The sequence below is a fragment of the Eublepharis macularius genome, chromosome 6 (genome assembly GCF_028583425.1).
Source record: "Eublepharis macularius isolate TG4126 chromosome 6, MPM_Emac_v1.0, whole genome shotgun sequence".
In the NCBI taxonomy this organism is placed as follows: domain Eukaryota; kingdom Metazoa; phylum Chordata; class Lepidosauria; order Squamata; family Eublepharidae; genus Eublepharis; species Eublepharis macularius.
In genome coordinates, this window is record NC_072795.1 from 86,266,151 (window position 1) to 86,284,544 (window position 18,394).

General features: G+C 38.8%; 1 protein-coding gene across 8 annotated transcripts in view; it reads left to right on the forward strand.

Annotated features, from left to right (window-relative positions):
• TACC2 (transforming acidic coiled-coil containing protein 2) overlaps positions 1–18,394 on the forward strand; it is a 190,057-nt gene that overhangs the window by 101,182 nt on the left and 70,481 nt on the right. Inside the window, exon 1 of one of the 8 annotated variants that reach the window (XM_054982167.1) lies at positions 10,241–10,309. The exons of the other annotated variants lie outside the window; for them this stretch is intronic. Coding sequence (XP_054838142.1) covers positions 10,278–10,309 — 32 coding nt within the window. The 5' untranslated portion in view covers positions 10,241–10,277. Of the gene's footprint in view, positions 1–10,240; positions 10,310–18,394 lie in introns of those variants that run through there. 8 annotated transcript variants of the gene reach the window in all.

Here is an 18,394-nt window from a genome sequence, read left to right on the forward strand (position 1 = left end):
AAACCCCAGGAGAACTCCCGGGGGCTGCACGATGATTTCACTCCCTTAAGTGACATCATTACACTATGCTGGGAGCATGCACACACAAGGATTCCCTAGAGGTAAGTGCTGGACCCCCCTTCCTGCTGGGAGGGTAAGGGGACCTGGCAACCTTAGTTATGGGTGCAATTTGGGCTGGGCCTTTTTCTCAAATGGGACCTGAGATTTAGACACCTGTTAATTTTTTGGGCATTTGTTAAACTTCACACTTTGTTTATATTTGCATCATTTTTTAAAATTGTATCTAGAATCCTCAAAAGCTGAAAGTAGCTCAGGCTTCTCTGGATCTTATAAAAACTGATGAAAAAAAATTGTAGAATTACATTTGAAACATCCAGTTCCCCTGTTCTCTTTCACTACAGTAAAGGAGTTACTGGAAAGAAATTGTCAGCGTTAGTGACAGACCTATATTTCAGGATAGACAAATTATAAGCACTCCAAAAGGGCTAGTGAGAACTCCCAGTTTGTAGATTACAGGGAAAACTATCTTTTCCAGGACCCTGTAGACAGATAACAGTAAGCAAGATTCAGTTTTCTAGTTTAAATAAAATAATTAGATTTTCTTTCTTAGACAACTTGGGTAGGCATACAGGTCCAGCAATAAGATTTCTCTCATAGTTAACTCACCCTTTTATTATTAGAGTGTGTGTGCCTAATTGTTTAATCTGTGAGTTCAGTAATGACCAGGAATGTGGAAGGAGCAGTGACATAGTCTTCTCCTATGCAAGCACAACTGAAATTAATTGGACCAGCACACAAGTTCTCAGAATATACTCCCATTTCATTCACCCAATCAATTGCAAAAGGGATGAAAAGTGTTAGAGAGTCTGCATAAAATTTGACATTTGCTTAGAAATTTTGGTCACTCTTTGTATAAATTTGAGGGCCTGTATAGGAAGTGATCATAGTTCAGACTTCTATACTTGCATGGGCATTTCATGTGCATGAAGTCTTTTCCTCTCACAAAAGACAATCAGAAATGTCTGGACACTGTAATCTGAATGCTGCTGTCAGGGGTTTTTTGGTGGTAGGGGGGAGGCTTATATCTTGGAAAAAAATAATTAACTTTAACCTGAGTTCCTGGTCATTTAACCCATGTTATGCTAAAGGAAAGCTGCATTTACTCTCTAATGAGAAGTATCTAATTAGAAGTAAATGAGCAATTTCCTCACGTCCACCAAATGAACAGAAAGTGCAAGTAAAAATTGTAGTTCACAATAACTACCTGTGATTGTGGGGGAAAGGGTAGACTTGTGGGCTCAGAGGAAGCATCTAGCCCAGTTTTCTCTTCCTGTGATCTTTTTTGTGGCAAAGGAATAACTGTTCTCCCCATATTGCTGGAAGTATGGGGGGGGGGGTATTGGAGCTCCAGGGACACACATCACAAGATTCACCCCCCTGAAGAAAATTCCATGTCCCTTATTATCTGTTTACTGAAGACTGATTAAGTTACATTGCTGGATCCTTTTGCAGGGTTCTGGTGTGTGTGTGTGGGAGGGGGAAGGATTCTGAGTTGTTCCATTCAGCAGTTTGTTCTCTTAATGAATGGAAAGCAAATGCATTTGGCTCTTGTCTAGGGTAGGTTGAAGAGGGGAGAGATGTAGGGGTACAATGGCTCTCTACTGTTAGTAGAGTCTCTGTGTGCTTCATATACTGTAGTAATTACAGCAGTCCTGTAAGACAGACCAGTATTACCATCCTCATATTTCAGATAAAGGGTAAAAACTGAGATAGCAGCTTGCCTGAAGCTCCCTAGAGAGGTTATGGCCTAGTTTACATCTCGTTCTGTTAACCATAGTACTAGTTCTTAAAACAGAAATGCATTTTTAAGCTATACTTTGAAAAACACCTGCAGTCATTTTGAAATCCTATACTTTTTTCCTTCGGATGATTTTTGTATGCTGTTAGATATTTATTTCTTTTCTCTTATATTTAGATTTTGTTATTTCTTTTCTCTTACATTTTAACCAAGTTGCATGAGGCAAAGCCCTTGCGATAAATGTACTCACATACTGGGATATCATGCCATTTACCTGTACATAGAATATGATGTGGGGGGGGGGCAATATTTAATGTTCTCACTGAGATGGAAGGTGGATTACCCAGTGTAAAACAATGCAGTAAAATAGTATAAGTCATCCAACAAACAATGTAGGATTAGCAAAAACAAAAAATTAGACAATGCAAAAAAAAATCAGATATGCTACATCATAAACAATGCAAGAAAGAATTACAAAAGTAGAAAGTAATGCACTAAGAGCAAGATAATACAATAAACCGTAATGGACTATGGTCCTGGGTCCTTTATAAAACTGCCCTCCATTTCATTTTACTATAGATTTATTCCCTTAATAAAAATATTGACCTGTTTTATACAGTTTGCAGAATAATAGAAGAATGGAAGCCTTCGTTACCTCCTCAGGCCAGCCATTCCACAAAGTGGGAACCACAACAGCAAATCATGCAGGCTGGTGAGAGAAATAACAGTCCCAAGTAGAATTTATACACATTTTGTTAGTGACTGGGAATCTATTTTCAGTTTCGTTTGTGCAGGAATTTCTCTGCCAACCCTGCTAAGCCTGAGAAGTTATGGTACAGCTATTAAAATCAGTCATATAAAAATAGCACATCTATGGCTATTTACCATCAGAACTTCTATATGTGGTAACAAAATAAATGTCTGTTGTTGGTTTTTCTTTTAAAGAAAGCTCTTCAATTATTCTTGAAGGCGAAGTCAGAATAATAAGTCACCATAATTAATGTATAGAGGAACCATTTGTGAGGATTCTCCATTTCTACAATTAGGTATTGTATTTCATTTGCTTTTCTGCTAAACTATGGAGGTCACCTGGTAATATTTTGAGTCTTGTAGGAGGAACCCATGATGAATGCTAGATCACATTTTTTTAAAAGAGAGCCACTGTGGCATATTGGTTAGAATGTTGATCTGTGATATGGATAACTTGGGGTTAAATTTGCACTCTGCTGTGAAGCTTACTAAGGATCTTGGGACAGTCAGTCAGCTGACTGTCTGAACATTCAGCTGAACATTCTTCATAGAATGGTTGTGAGGATAAAGTGATGAAGGGGAAGAACCATTGTCCACTACTATCAAATCTTTGGAAAAGTGATGGGATTAAAAAAATAATACCAATAATCTGACATAATACAATGAAAACAGAGCTTCTAGTAAGTTGTGCAGAGTTATGAAATTTTAAAATAAGGGACTCTGCCAGCCGTGAAAATAAAGCAAAAGGTGAGGGGCTGCTATCGAGAAGTAAAGAATAAAGTACTAAAATAGCCATTTTTTTCTAATTTTAAGGGTCCCTCAAATAATAAAATTCTAAAATTAGAACGGAGCTTTCATTTGATTCCTATTGTGAGGAGATTTACACTTCTGTAACAGTGTAACAGGTGTCCTAGAGGAAAATATAATTTAAAGAATAGTTAAGATCAGTTAGTTTTTCTCCCCTAGGCTTTCATCTGCTCCCATAAGCAGGGTCGGATCTAGGGTTGCCGATGCCTAGGGCAACCCTAGTCTGAGCCCCTCTCGCGCTCAGTGTGCGTGCCCTCCCAGCGCTGCGTGATGACATCATTTCAGTGACATCGTCATGCAGGATGGAGCGGCAGAGGCAGTGTGTGGGGCTGGAAAGCCACCTGCACCATTTGCCTCCCTGCAGCCAAATGGCACGGGTGGCCTCACAGCCCCCTGCGCTGCCTTTTGCCTGCCCCGCAGGACAGGAGGCAGCCAGCTTGCTGCGCGCCCCCTGTCCTGCAGGGCAGGCAAAAGGCAGCGTGGGGGGCTGCGAGGCTGCCTGCACCATTCGCCTGCCCCGCCTGCCCTGGCCACCCCCTGTCCGGCGGGGCAGACGAATGGCGCAGGCAGCCATGCTGCCTTTTGCCTGCCCTGCAGGACAGGGGCAAATGGCGCAGGTGGCCGCACTGCCTTTTGCCTGCCCTGCAGGACAGGGGGCACGGCAAGCCAGCCGCCTCCTGTCCTGCGGGGCAGGCGAAAGGCAGTGCGGGGGCTGCGAGGCTGCCCACGCTGCTGCCCGCATGCTCCCGGCAGCTGCGAGGCTGCCCGTGCACTCCCGGGGGGCTGCGAGGCTGCCCGCGCTGCTGCCCGCACTGCTGCCCACGTGCTCCTGGCAGCTGCTCCCGGTTCCCCCTCCCTGGCGGAACTGGGGGCATACCCTCCTGCCCCCCCTCGATTCTGCCCTGCCCATAAGAACAGCAACCATCATTGAGATTGCTAATTGTTTGTTACCATAGACTAGTTAGGAAACATTAAGTGGATTTTGGAAGCATCTTTGTGCAAAAAAGAACCTGTAAATCAGCCTTCCTTTCCTTCAGTGCTTCAACTTGTGGATAATTTTCATATTTCTCATATACATGGGCAACTGAAAAAGCTGAATTCATTATTTTTCTGTTCTCAGTTTGTGAAAAAACACCCCATGACCTTAAAAAAAAAGAAAGAAATATATTGGGTCTTGTAAGTAGGTATCTGTGTTTCTTCGACCTACTCTTACACTGACAATTTGGTAGAGAGTTCTGAGATGACAGGCCCTATTATTATCAAAGCCTCACCAGTGCGTTCCCCTACAGCTAGTCTGGCTCAGATCACTTGAAAAAGATGCCACCACCATGAATACTAGAAGACCTGGTAAGATATCTGGGCAACACCAGTTGTGATAGCAGGATGTGAAATGTGGCAACCTGGATTTATGTGCGCCTTCCTCAGTGTTTCTGTGACACAACTACTTTTGATATTCAGAAAGATATTAAGATTGTTGGCTGAGTGTATATTTATTAGCTGTTTTATGTTATATTAGCTAATTAAACAATGACTTGGATCGAGCCAAAAATATGTGCTGACTGAAGACTTTCCGTCAGCAAAGCACAATGTTCTTGCTTCTGTTACAAAGTGAAATTCTGTCCCAGTGGGATAAGGAATGCTCAGGAATAGCATGAAGGGGGAATTGGAGGTCTTCCACCAGGCGAGGAGTTTGGCAAAAATCACTGCCCTTTTCCATCAGTGGAAATATTCTCTAAGATCCAACTGAATGGTTTTTTAAAATCACTTTCTGTTGTCTTGGAGATACCTTCTTGTCTAGGTTGCCCCTATGAGGCATGTGTAATCAGAACTCAAAACAATAAATATAAAAGCGATAGATATTTCAGATTCACAATTCCTGTAATGTAATGGTGCTGTGAAGTAAAACCCTTGAGTAAAACCCTTGAAGGCAAAGATATGGTGAATAAGTGGTTAAGCAATTTTAAGTCTCCCCCGATGAGTATTTCCTTGCCTCGGACACTGGTGTGTATATTCTATATATAGCTTGGTTATTTCCTTCCATCTCTTAAGAGACTTCTGCAGATGTGCTGCATATTTTAAAGAGAGGAGATTATTCAGATAAAATGACGAAATTATCTTTGCATGTTGTTTTAATGACAAAAGCATGTCCAGACAAAGGATAATTAGGAGTTTTATACTGTGGGCTGTTACTTTTTTAGTTCTAGATTTTTACCAAATATAACATGAGGAAGTTTGAAGTGGATTTTGCAAACTGTGGTTTGTGTTGTTATAGTCCTGCATCATATCTGCAGCTAGAAACTATAATGTCATTTATCAGCCTGTTTGCTTGCAAGAAAAAGCAGGTGTCTCTATCATCTCTTTATATACACCACCTGGGGAGTTCATTCAGGACTCTAATTAGGGCCAAGGTAATAAATTAATGCTAACCATGGTGCCAGATTTGAGTAGCATAAAATATTTTCTAAACTGAACAAATGAATATTCTTCCAAGAACACTTTTAAGTAAGTGTAGTATGAAAAATGCCCTTAAGGGATTTATTTACCAAATTTTCTGTTTCACAATGCTCAGAAGAAGCTTCCAAATAGCTTTTAAGAATTTGCTTCCCCATAGCACTTAAGGTTTTTTATTATGGGTGTGAAAAGAAATAATAATCCCTGTATAGATTGCGCCCTGACCTGGATAGCCCAGGCCAGCCCAATCTCATCAGATCATGGCTGCTAAGCAAAGTTGGCCTTGGTTAGGTAATGGATGGGAGACCTCCAACGAAGATCAGGGTTGCAGAGGCAAGCAATGGTAAACTACCTTTGACAGTCTCTTGCCATGAAAAAAACCACCAGGGGTCATCATTATGACTTGACGGCAGGAAACACATAGGTTGTTTTAGTTCATCATTTCTTAAACAATTATATTTTTGTAAGAAAACCACTTTCTAACTGAGCCCAAAATGCAATAAAAAGAAAAGAAAAAAGAAAAGAAAAGCTGTATCCTTTTCCAAACAGCTTAGGTTATAAGAGTATGCTTACTCAGTTGTAAAGAAATTTGTTGATAAGGGGTTTGTCTGGTGTTTCACATTGGTACAAATTGAATTTGGATACCTCTTTGATAAAAGCTAGAATGAAGCACAAAAGGGACAGGCACTCTCAGTAGTATTGATACGAAGGCCATGAAAAATTTAGAGGGGAGAGCCTCCACTTTAAAAAGTTTCCCCAACTTTTCCAACAGAAAAACTGAAAAATTGGGAGAGCCCTGAAAAACTTCCTATGAAATATATCTCTTTTAGTGAAACACTTTTTAAGACAAGGATTTTTCCTAGAAAAAAATGACCTTTCCACCATGGCTTCAAAATTTCTGGAAACTTAGTATTTCTGATCACTGGTTTCAGATGTTTAGTTGGATGTTCTCAACATTTTTTAAAAGTGGAATGGGGGAATAAAGTTTAAATGGGTGACACAAACCAAATAGTTTGTTTCATTAAAATCTGTTCAGTTGCTACATAGTAATTCAGCTATGCACAGACATAGGATGCTGTTCTAATGCAGAACAAATGGAAGAAGTAAGTGACTAGCTAGGAAAGTGATAATAAGCAATCAAAAATAAAAGCTACAATAGAAGTAAGTAGGGTTGCCAACCCCAGATGGTGGTTAGAGTTCTCCTGGAATTACAGCTGATCTCCAGAGATCAGTTCCCTTGGTGAAAATGGCAGCTTCCATAGATGAAGTCTATGGCAATGCATTCCTATTGAGCTCTGTCTCCAAACTCTGCTTCCCCAGGCACCATTCCTATAACTCCAGGAATTTCCCAACCTGGGACTGGAACCCTGGAAGTAAGGTATCAAGGTCTTACACTCCCCTTAGGCTTGACCCAGACATTATGTGGGAAACAAGGTTTTCCCAACCCCATGTTAGTCTTGTGTACTAGCACAGGATCTGGGGGCATTTATAACAGAAGATCAGTAGAAAGGAGAAATGTGCTTACTCTTGTAATGTTTTAAAAAAAATTTAAATTTTCAGTGAGTCTACAACCTGGGGTGGAGAAAAATGATTCGGGGATAATCAGGCTCTCTTCCTTCCCCATCATTCACCCAGCAACTCTACTCTAGAACTTTATAAACATGAGGCTGAGACAACGTGTTTGCTAAGATAACATAGTATTTAGTTTTAAGCAACCATTTAGCCAAAATGCTTAAAAAACTCTGTCTGCCTGTGAAGGTTGGTGTACTGGCAGACTGAAAGGTTGTGGCTGGGGAAGGCAAGGGATATAATTTGCCAAACACAGGGAGCATGTCGAGCTTAAATGATGCTGCCAGAATTTCTTTGAACCTGGCTGGTGGTGGAATGGGTAAGTCATGCCCATCTCCTTCGCCTACACCATTGGCCCCCAGCAGTAAGAAGGGTGATTCTTAATTTTAAAAGCCATTGTACCCCAAATAATTCTCTCAACAGTGCTGCCAAGCTCCAGGGGATTCATTTCAGTTGATATGAATTGTGACCTGTCCTGCATCTCAACAAAACTGTGTGGTCCATTGCTGTTCACCACATGTGCTGAGGGAGTGGCCAACCCCTCGGTCTAGGCTAACCCTTATTATTGTCAGGACATGTAATACGTTGCTTAGGTTTTTTTTTAAACCTTTGTCTTTGGACCTTAAATTCAGGTCCTCTGTACACTACCTTACTTATGTCTCAGGAGGGCTCTGATCATAGCCAACATACTTTTTAATTCCACTCACACAGAAGGTAGGTGTTCTCTACTTTACCCAAACTTTTACCTTGAGAATACCTTCCTGTTTCTGTTTGGCTAACCTGTACGTTGCTGCTTCCCTGACTCCCTCAAAAGGTTTTTGCGGACATGAAAGGCTTTTGCCTTGGACCTCCTCAGTTTAACTTGGAATATAGGAAGGCTTGTTATAGGTGGTAGTTTGACAGAACAGTCAGTACATGGGGGTGATTATGAGGTTAAAAAATGATTGTTTTTTCTTAAACGTAGAATTTATTTGTAAGAACATAAGCATGATGGTTGCAAAGTTTTGATAAGCATATTGGTTTCAGAATAGTTCTTAAGCTTGGTGGTTTCAAAAATAATTATATCTTCCTAAAGGTGTATTTACAGATTCACACAAAGAAGTTTTTCACACAATTTTCTTCACTAACTCTTTTCACATTGCCATAGACATAGATTTCCACTCAGCTTGCCTGAACTAGATAGATCAATCTTTCACACAGATATACACAGATTTTGCCTGATTTAGACATAATTTCTCAGAATACCCTTTCAAGCTTCTACACAGCTTGCTTGATGTAACGAGAATAAATATTTTCTCTCAGAAATACACAGACACAAATCCCCTCAGGCTTTAGACTGTTTGCCTGTTCTGACAAAAAGGTACGAAATGGGCCTCCTGGGTACGCTCCCAGGGCCAGCACGACAACATCACTGATGTCATCACACTGCCCTGAGAGCGCTCCCATGCCGTGGGCCCCAAATGGGCTGAATCAGGCCTGCTATGAAGTGTGCACATGCTCCCCGCCTGTGCAATGATATCACTTTCCGGAAGTGATGTCATCATGCCAGCGCGGGGCCCCGCTCTCATAAGAAGTACTCCAGGAAATGCAGACAGTAAACCCTGGGTCCCCCGCTCCCACCAGGAAGGTAAGGGGATCTGGCAACCCTACAACTAGTGTACAGCTACTGTCCAATCAGATTATACTCCACTCACACATCCGCCTTCTTTCGTTGGAGGCCTACATTTAAACTCAATTTAAATTATTTAAAAATTATTTAAATTATTTAACAATTATTTTAAAAAACTAAATTAACAAGCAGAAATAAAATCCAAACTAAATACCTTACATGCAAAATATTACAGGACATATTAATGATGTTACTTAAGATTGCCAGATGTTTAGAAGATTTCATACTATTAAGAGTTTTGTAGATGGTGAAATTTACCCAGTGCTGCTTCTCCCAGAGTAGAACTGTAGTAGCCAAAGACACACTTGGTAACTTATATACAACAATTGAGGTATCAGAAGTCCATTCAAGAAATGGAGTTGACTGTCCTAACACAACTAAACTCAGGGCTACCTACCACGTGTTGCATTTGAGCAAACACATAGGTGGCTATATAAGTACGATTTATTTTTTAAAAATTGCTGTATTTCCAAAGAACATTGTATAGTATTATGTATTTTGTTGACAGAATCAGTCATTTATGGATGGCAAATAATCTGCTACATTGAAGGGGTTGATTTTTGTCCCCAAGAAGCTCCCCTCCCCAATATTAGAAGTATATTTATGCTGAAAGTGTCTTTGAATCCTCCTTTAGAGAGACCAATGCCTGTTGGCTTTGCTGAGCAGAAGAAAGCCCACGCTATTCCTAGCATAATTGCTTTGCACTAAAATAGGCCTCCCCTTCCTACCTCAGTACAATTGATTTATAGGAGGAGAGCACCATTTTCCAGAATGGAAAACTGCAAGCCCTGCAGCTTTTGCTTTCCAGTGTAAGCTGTAAAATAGCCACATGATATTAATCTGTTTCTTACTGCAGGAAAAATGCAGGTGTAAGAGGGGTGGGTGGAACTGACAGCCAGAAAAGAGACCTTTTTATATACTTCTTGCTTATCTCTAATAAACAAATTGCATGACCACTTCCATGGCAAAGATAATTCAGTTTTGCAGGCATTTGTAAGAGCAGATAAAAGCTACACCCTTCTATGCTAACTTACTTCCCAAGACTCACAGTTTTAAACAGGATTTCCTTTTGGTCTCTGTAGCAAAAACAGTCATTATCCTACAAGTGTCAAAGAAGAAGATATGAAAATGAGTTTGTCCATCTCCTTGTTCCTAGAAACTTAATTTATTACAGAATTACAAGATCAAGGCATATTCATTGGAGCATTTGAGAAGTTTATATTCGAAATACAAATGGAAAATATGCATAAACATACATCAGAATGGTGAGACAACTGAATAGGGGTTTAGAGGTTGATTCAGTACTGCTGATATAAAATACATGGAGACTGTTAAATGAATAAATATAAAGCTGGATTATTGTTCTGTATTATGTATACTTAGGGTTTTCAAATGGATCTTTGAAAGGTTAAAAATGTTTGCAGGATTTAATACAAAACTGAATACAAATTGATCCAGGGGCATACCCTGTAAAGTTCATGGGGTGCCCTGTAGTGATGGTATTTTAGATGGAGCCAGAGAGTTAAGCTGAGGCTCACAAGTTCAAAAGACCTAAATGGCAAGACTGGGTGAAAGTACAAAATTCGAAAGAATGTTAAAGGAATTAAGTACTTCATGGAAAATAAGGGCAGTAAAAAAAAAACCATGGTTGCATGGCATCTAGAAGTGGGAATATTGTTGCTAGAGCAAAAAAATAACCCCACTATGCTTATGATTTCAGAAAGTCAAAGAGGAAGTTAGAAACTAGTCTGAAAAAGGCCTGACTTGGAATCAACAACACCTGATAACTTTCTAACAAATAGAAGAACTGCCTATCAATATAGGGGGAGAATGGGACCTTAAAAGGTGTGATTTATTGTTTAGTGATTACTTCTTTACTCAAAAATATGGTGAAAAATGTATCTGTGGTTCTTGCACTTAAGTAATTACCTGAAATACTTAAAATTAAGATTCTAAAAAGGTGGGTCTTGTATGATAGTAGATGAAGTAGGGCTCTTCTACTGTTGGTTAGTAATTTTGACAGGATTCTTCAGGATTAATTAACATGTAATACACAGTTAGGGGGAGTGGAACTACGTACATTTCTTAATCCCAGGTTTCTTCCTGATGAAGGTTTGATTATTTTTTCATCAGACCAAAGAAACAAGGGGTCACAAATTCATATGACAATACAAAAAATGTTGAAGATCAATATACAATTTAAATCAGAAGCCTTTTTGTTGGGACTAATGAACAGTTGAAAAATAAACATGGTATCTTATTTCTATATATGACCATGGCAGCTAGGCTTTTATATGCACAAAAATGCAAAAGTATAGTATTGCCTTCAATCAAGGACTGGATTGTGAAAATGATGGAGTTAGTAGAGATGGCTAAACTTACAACTCTGATCAGAGATAAAACATTGTCTACCTTTATGGTTAACTGGAAGCCCCTTATTGACTTTCTGCATGTGATGAGGAATAATGAATTGATGGTTTGTAGTTTTGATTTCTAAGAAGATGTATAATGTTTGTTAAAATATGATAGGGGTTGTAGAGAAAAATGGAAAATGAAATATGTATTATTTTTCTTTGTTATTTTTAAATTTTTGCTCTTTTTCTCTTTTTGTATTTTTTTACTTTCTTTTTTATTGGACTTTTAAACTTATTAATAAAAAGTATTCCTGGGAAAAAAGACCAAAGAAACAAGGAAGGAGAAGTGAAAATGTTGTGTTATTTAGTCTCCTTGTGATAATCTTACCTGTTCCTCTAAAAGAAAGTTTCTGAAATGGAAATGGAAGGTTTAAAGTACAAAGATAAATGGCACCTAAAAAATTAAAGGCTGTTGGAAAGTTAATTGTACTTAGCTGTTTATTTTCTCTGATATGTTTTGCAAGATCTTTTGTACAAATATAGTGATTCCTGAATGTGGGAAGCTTAATGGATATGAGGTTTTGATTCAAATTGTTCAGTCAGGCTCCTAAGAAAATATAGGTGGAGAATTCTACAGAGCACTGTTAAATGTTGTATTTTATTGAAGGCAAGGAAGTCCACTGACCAGATTAAATTATATTGAAATTGTTTCCTGAAAAATCACCCACAGCTGCATTTTGGCAATTAAATTTATAAGAAGGATGCTATAAACAGTCTTACTTCCTGTCTGTGATGGAACTATGCATCTCAGCAAACGGTTTGACAGCGCCATCTTCACTATGTTAATGTAATAAAAATGCCATAAAGTTCTGCCATCTTTTCTATAAACACAAGATGCTTTTACTGACAACTTCCCAACACGGAATATCTAAATTGCCTTTTTAGGATTCAGGTGCCCATAAAATCTGATAGTAAAGGTATTCTTACATTAGCTAAACTGCCTCTGTATTGTACAGATTTAAGATTTAAAAACTAAGCACAGAAAAATACCATGTCACACTACAGTGTTTGCAACCAAGGGGTTATATAAATAAATAAATTTAGCAATTTGCAATGAATAACTACAGGGTAAAGAAGATACCTGACTAGAAATGTGAAGGCCTGAAGAAGAACCAGAAAAATCAAGGGTGGAAAATGAAGTAATATCTAGAACTATAGGAGAACAGTTGGTAGATATGACTTAAGAAAACCATAGAAGATGCCTTTGCACATAGAAACTCAGTCCCATAACTAGACAAGCCACAAAGGGAATCTAGAGGCCTAGAACAGAATGATCTTGGAGAGATTTATTGTCCATGAAACCATAGAGTAACACTTTTGTATGGCCATGTGTAGATTAGAAGAGCCTAGGGTTGCCAGGTACGGGTTGGGAAATTCCTAGATATTTTGGGAGTGGAGCCTGGAGAGGGTGGATTTGGGGAGGTAAGAGACCCCAGTGGAGTATAATGCCATAGAGTGCACCCTTCCAAGCAGCCATTTTCTCCAGGGGAACTGATCTTTGTCATCTAGAGATCAATTGTAATTCCAGGAGATCTCCAGCCACCACCTGGAGGTTGGCAACCCTAGAAGATCCTCATATCAATATATACACAATGTACTAAGGACCAGGTGGAGAGAGTATAGCAGGAATGTCTAATTTCACAGATATTAGAGATAGAATTCAAGAATGGATGTACTGATGGAGGGGCAAAATATATAAGTATGAGAAACTTGCAATCACTAATTTTACATAGCCTTTGTTAAGATAAGAGTTAGCAAGAATGAAACTATTTGTATATATTTTAAGAAGACGTTTGAAATACAGGTAACCTTGTCTGGTGTTGGAAGTTATAAGTTAGTAAGCTAGCCAAGAATGTGCGCCCCTTTGAAGCTGGACAGACCGCTATTGTTAGGAGATGGTTCTGAAACCCTATAAATATGACAAGTTGAATTGATTGGGAGCTTCTTCTTAGAAGGGACTCCTTGCATGTGACTTTATCTTTGGGTAAGATACTTTTTTAGACTCATATAAGTGCTCTCTTTGTAGTTGTTATAATGGATGGTATGTCTTTCTGTTGACTGAGTTTATATTAAGAATGCTAAATAATCATGTAATAGGCTTAGAATGGAAGCAGGAATTTTATGAAAGTATTACTTGTGTACTATACCCAGTAATGAACCTAAGATGTTGTCTCTGCTATACCTCTTGCCAGGAATTAAATTATTTGATATATGAAAGCTGACTAGATGCTCACGGCTTCTTAAGTGCATGCCTATATCTGAATCAGGGCTGACCAGAGTCATCCAGAACAAGGTTTTCTTCTCCCTGCAAGGCATTTTTTGGTCTTTCCAATGGAAAAATTGGAAATCTGGGTTAGCACTTTAAAAATATATCTTTTGAAATGTATTTGGTTTTGAAATAAGTGAAATGCTTGATACGGCAAGGATTTTACTCAGCCAGAGGCTGCTGTATACAGTTACTTATATATCCTGTAGACATACTTTTAAATTAATAAATATACCAAGTGGTGCAGTTTTGTAAGTTGTAAATGATGCATTTTAAAGCAGTAAAAGAAGTTTCAGCTTGAAAAGAAAATATTTTAAATTTCCCCAACATTTACATTTTTCCTGAAAAAAAAATATTCCCCGCCCCTTGGTTTCAAAATGCCTAGTTATGTAAAATCTTTATTCTTGACTCTTCTATATGCCAGAATATTATTAGTAAATTAATCTAAGGCAGTGAAATTATACCTGCATTGATTATAGCAGAAAAACTCTTAACTTTGCCATCAAGCTGCTGAGGCATTTCCTTTGTTGTTGTTGTTACCATCATTGTCTAGACATTGTTCTTGGCTGCAGCTCTGTCTCCGCACAGCATGGGTTTGTGATGGTTGATTTAATCATAGGATAGATGATCTTTCCCCCAAAAAGTCTTACAAGGGTTTGATAGCAGTCCATTAATAGTTAATAGGAAAAAATATGCCCCAAAGGACCTATTGGGTAAATGGATTCTTGAGACAAGCATGTATCTCACTGTCTTCTGATTGAGAGTGGCTACTAAGCTAGGTACCCAAACTACTCCTTGTGGCAAGAAAGGGAATGAGTTTAATCAAATGTCTTTAAATGGTACCTGATATATTACTGACCCCTCAGTTTACAAGGATCAGATTAAGGTTGAACTCTTTTGTCCATTATAAAGGATAAAAACTAGTAATATATTCTCCAACATAATATTTGTGATTAAATTGCCAAGTGTATACTAGTGGTCTACTTCTGATTCTACTGGAGATAAGGAATGTAGCTATGTGCTTATATATGTGGTTACCCCTGAAAATGACAACTGTATATTTACTTATCCTACTTGAGACAATTTAGCCATAATCTGAGATCATCTCTCTCAATGATAAAAACCAGTTCAACATTTTAGCTGTTCTGATAACCAACTTTTTATTTATGTATTGCAGTTTTTAAAACAAATAGTTTGAAGGTTGGGACCAAAGCCGCAAAAAATCATATTTATCATTTATGTCTTTTGATAATAGTAAGAATGGCCAGCTTTAATGCAGTTATTTGAATTCTACTGGGAGCATTATAAATGTCTTCCTTTTTTGCTATATGCTTGACAAAGGAATCCAATAAGCAGAGGTTTAAATTATAGACTAATACTGTCCTGCTGTCACTATAGACAGTTTAGTGCACTACAGGGATGCAAAGTAGATGTATTATAATGTAAGTTAAGAGACACTACCTCATAATTTAGTTTCATAACTCATTGTCTGTATGTTTCCAAAATGCTTTCTGTGATGAACCAGTGTCCTGTGGGCCATGATATATATGACAGGCTTGCACCTGTCACACATTTTTTGGCAACCAGGAATTCCCAAGAAGTATTTCTGTTTTGTCCATCTGTCCTCAGTTATGTTACTAGGCAAAAAACTAGTTAATTTAGTTAGCATAAAGAATAGAATCCTCTTATTATCGTAAGTATCCTTGCTTGGTTTTTCAAGAAGCAAGCTTTTTTGTGCAATATTGATTTATCTGTCATCAGTCTGCCTCTTTTTGCTGGATGCTTGTGTGAAACATACATCATCTGGTTGTTTAGAGTACTTTATTAAACATGTGGCTGATACCATTTTAGATGCTTTGCAAAGACCTAAAAAGTACTCATAAAAACTAAGTTATGAAGCTTGCATGCATTGCCTTCATGCCATGTTGAGACAAAGGAAGTTTTATTTTTTCACTTTGCAGCCTGGTTTAGAAATACCATCCTTTTTTTTTTTGTCCACAATATTTCTATGAAAATTTTAAATGTCTACAAGATAATTGTTATCCTTCACAACAGTAGTAACAGATGACAACCTTGCTAAAATTGCAAAGTTAATTTAACACCTATAATGAGTAGAACCCTTCATTCTAATTGAGCCCTAATTGAATTGTATGACAAATTCTAATTCGGCAATTTTACCCTGAACTCTCCCTTTGAAGTTCTTTTGTTGAAGAACAATGAGGTCAGCAGCAGAGCGTCCCAAGAGAATGAAAAGTTCTCCCACTAGCTTCTGAACATTGCACTTTTTGATTATTTTCCTGTAGTCCAAAGACAAAGAATTTATCCTAATTTCCTTGGCCAATGACCCAATTTTATTGGCTTCATTGACCCAAATAATCATATAAATAGGTCATCTAGTCTGGTCTTTACATGAATCAGAGTTCTTCATGTTTCAGCAGATTAGTATTCTCAATAGGTCACAACTAATCATTATAGAATGCCTCTGATGGTGCAATGGACACGTCTTGGATAGGTTTGGACCATGCAAAAAAATACCTTGTGACCAAATATATGATATTTCATGTAGTTGTGTGATAGCTGTGAGGTCAAATATATTCACCACAGGAGAAAAACTGAGAAATCTGAATATGTAATATTAGCTTATCCCATGTCATACTATTGATTCATCTAGCTCAATATTGTCTACTCTGACTGACAGTAGTTTTCTATGGCTTCAGGGAGAAGTTCTTTCTTATGACTGTGGCTTGTGATTCTTTAATAGGAGAAACCAAAGATTGAACCTAAAACCTTGTTATGCAAAGTTGGTGCTTCCTCTTACCTGAGGAATTCTAGCATTTGATATATACTTGGTGGGGTCTCAATTCTTTATAGAAGAATATAGCCATGAATCCATTTCTGAGAGTTGTGTTCTATTCTTTGAAGGCACACATACTCTTTCATTGTCATTCTTTTCTGTTAACTCTGCAAGCTTCAGTGGGTCCAATGTACGGGATTGCCCTCCTGGCCGGGGTGCTCTTGTGCTTTAAGTCTAGGTGTCTAACAGGAGGCAGGAGAAGATACCTACTAATTTTCATGGAAGAATTACTCTGCTCTCTTACAAATAAGATTTCAGTGTTTTAATATTTACTAGTACAATTCCGTTCCCACAGCACCATATAAGGTGCAGTGCTTATTAATGGGAAACAGCTATAGAGCCAGAAAGTAACATATGAAAAGGTCCAGTGTGGAGTTACGGATAGATGATTTAGTTGGTGTTGTTGCAAAAGGAATATGTGATATGTATTGAAGGAAAAGATTTTTTTCAATTTTTTTGTTATATTTCATTTTATACTCCGACATTTTCTCCAGTGGAAACCCAAAGCAGATTTCATCGTTCTCTTCTCCTCAAGACAACCCTGTGAGCTACGCTAGGATTGTGTAACTGGTCCAATGTCGTGCAGCGACCTTTCATGGCTGGATGGGAATTTGTACCTGGGTTTCCCAGATCCTAGTTTTACACTCCAGCTGCTACACCAAACTGCCTGTAAAATACTGTGGCAATGTTTATTGTCTTAGACATAAGCCATAACAATTCATACAGTAAAAACAATAGAACAAAGACACTGCACTTTATAACAATTGGATGAAAATAGACAGTAAAATCAATAGCTTACAGTGAGGCCTACGCTCAGTCTAATCTTCATTGCCGCTAATGCAAATAAAGCCACTCTGTTGGAAACATAAGGATCAGTGTCCAAAAGTAAGAATATAACCAGGACCAGATTCTTCAATTAATTCTGAAGCTGTCCAGTTTTCAACTAGAAACCAAAATTTTTGAGAACCAGTCTTTTATATCCATGGATGTGTATGCTATATGTGTACACTGACTTTGTTTGTAACTGTCGGAATGGATGCTAAAATCTCACCTGGCCTTTACTCCTATTTTGTGGATCGATCTTTTCTGTGAAAAATTCCATTACCTAGCACTGATGCTGCTCATAATATCCTTAAATATAAAAGGTGAGCCATATTCCTGATAACTCACCTCTTATCCTGGCACAGGCGCACTGAGGACCCTGTGGTGTGCCTGGGCCAGGATAAAAGGAGAGTTGTCAGTGGCAGGCCTCTGAGGGGCTGTGGAGTTTGCAGGGAGGCACACCACAGGAGAGCCACGCTGCACCTCCCTGCCATCTCCATGACCCCTTAGAGGCCTACCCATGGAGCCAACGGGGAGGCGCAGCGGGGGGGGGGCGCACAGTCTTCCTGCTGTCTCCACAGCAGCTGTGGGGCTGCTGCACTTCCCTGCCGGCTCCGCAGCCCTTCAGAGGCCTGCCTAAAGAGCTGATGGGGATGTGCAACACAGCGCTGTGGCGCTGGAGCTGACTAAGGTGCAGTATGGGGGAGTCCCCCTGGCACGGCCTTCCTGCCCCCTCCATGCCTTGGCCCCGCTGCTACAGTCTGTTGTGTTTATTTTTATAATGAGCTCTGTTGCTAGTCTTGAATAATGGTGGAAGAATATTGCTGGAATTTCTAGCTGCTTTTCCTACAGAGTTATAAATAAACTGGTTGTAGGCTAGAATATACAAATATTAATTGAGAAAAGCACCTCTATAGTTATTAGTCTAAGATGATCAAGGATAGAGATGGGCATGATCCAAAAAAAATTAACGATCAAGCTGATCGTGGATCGG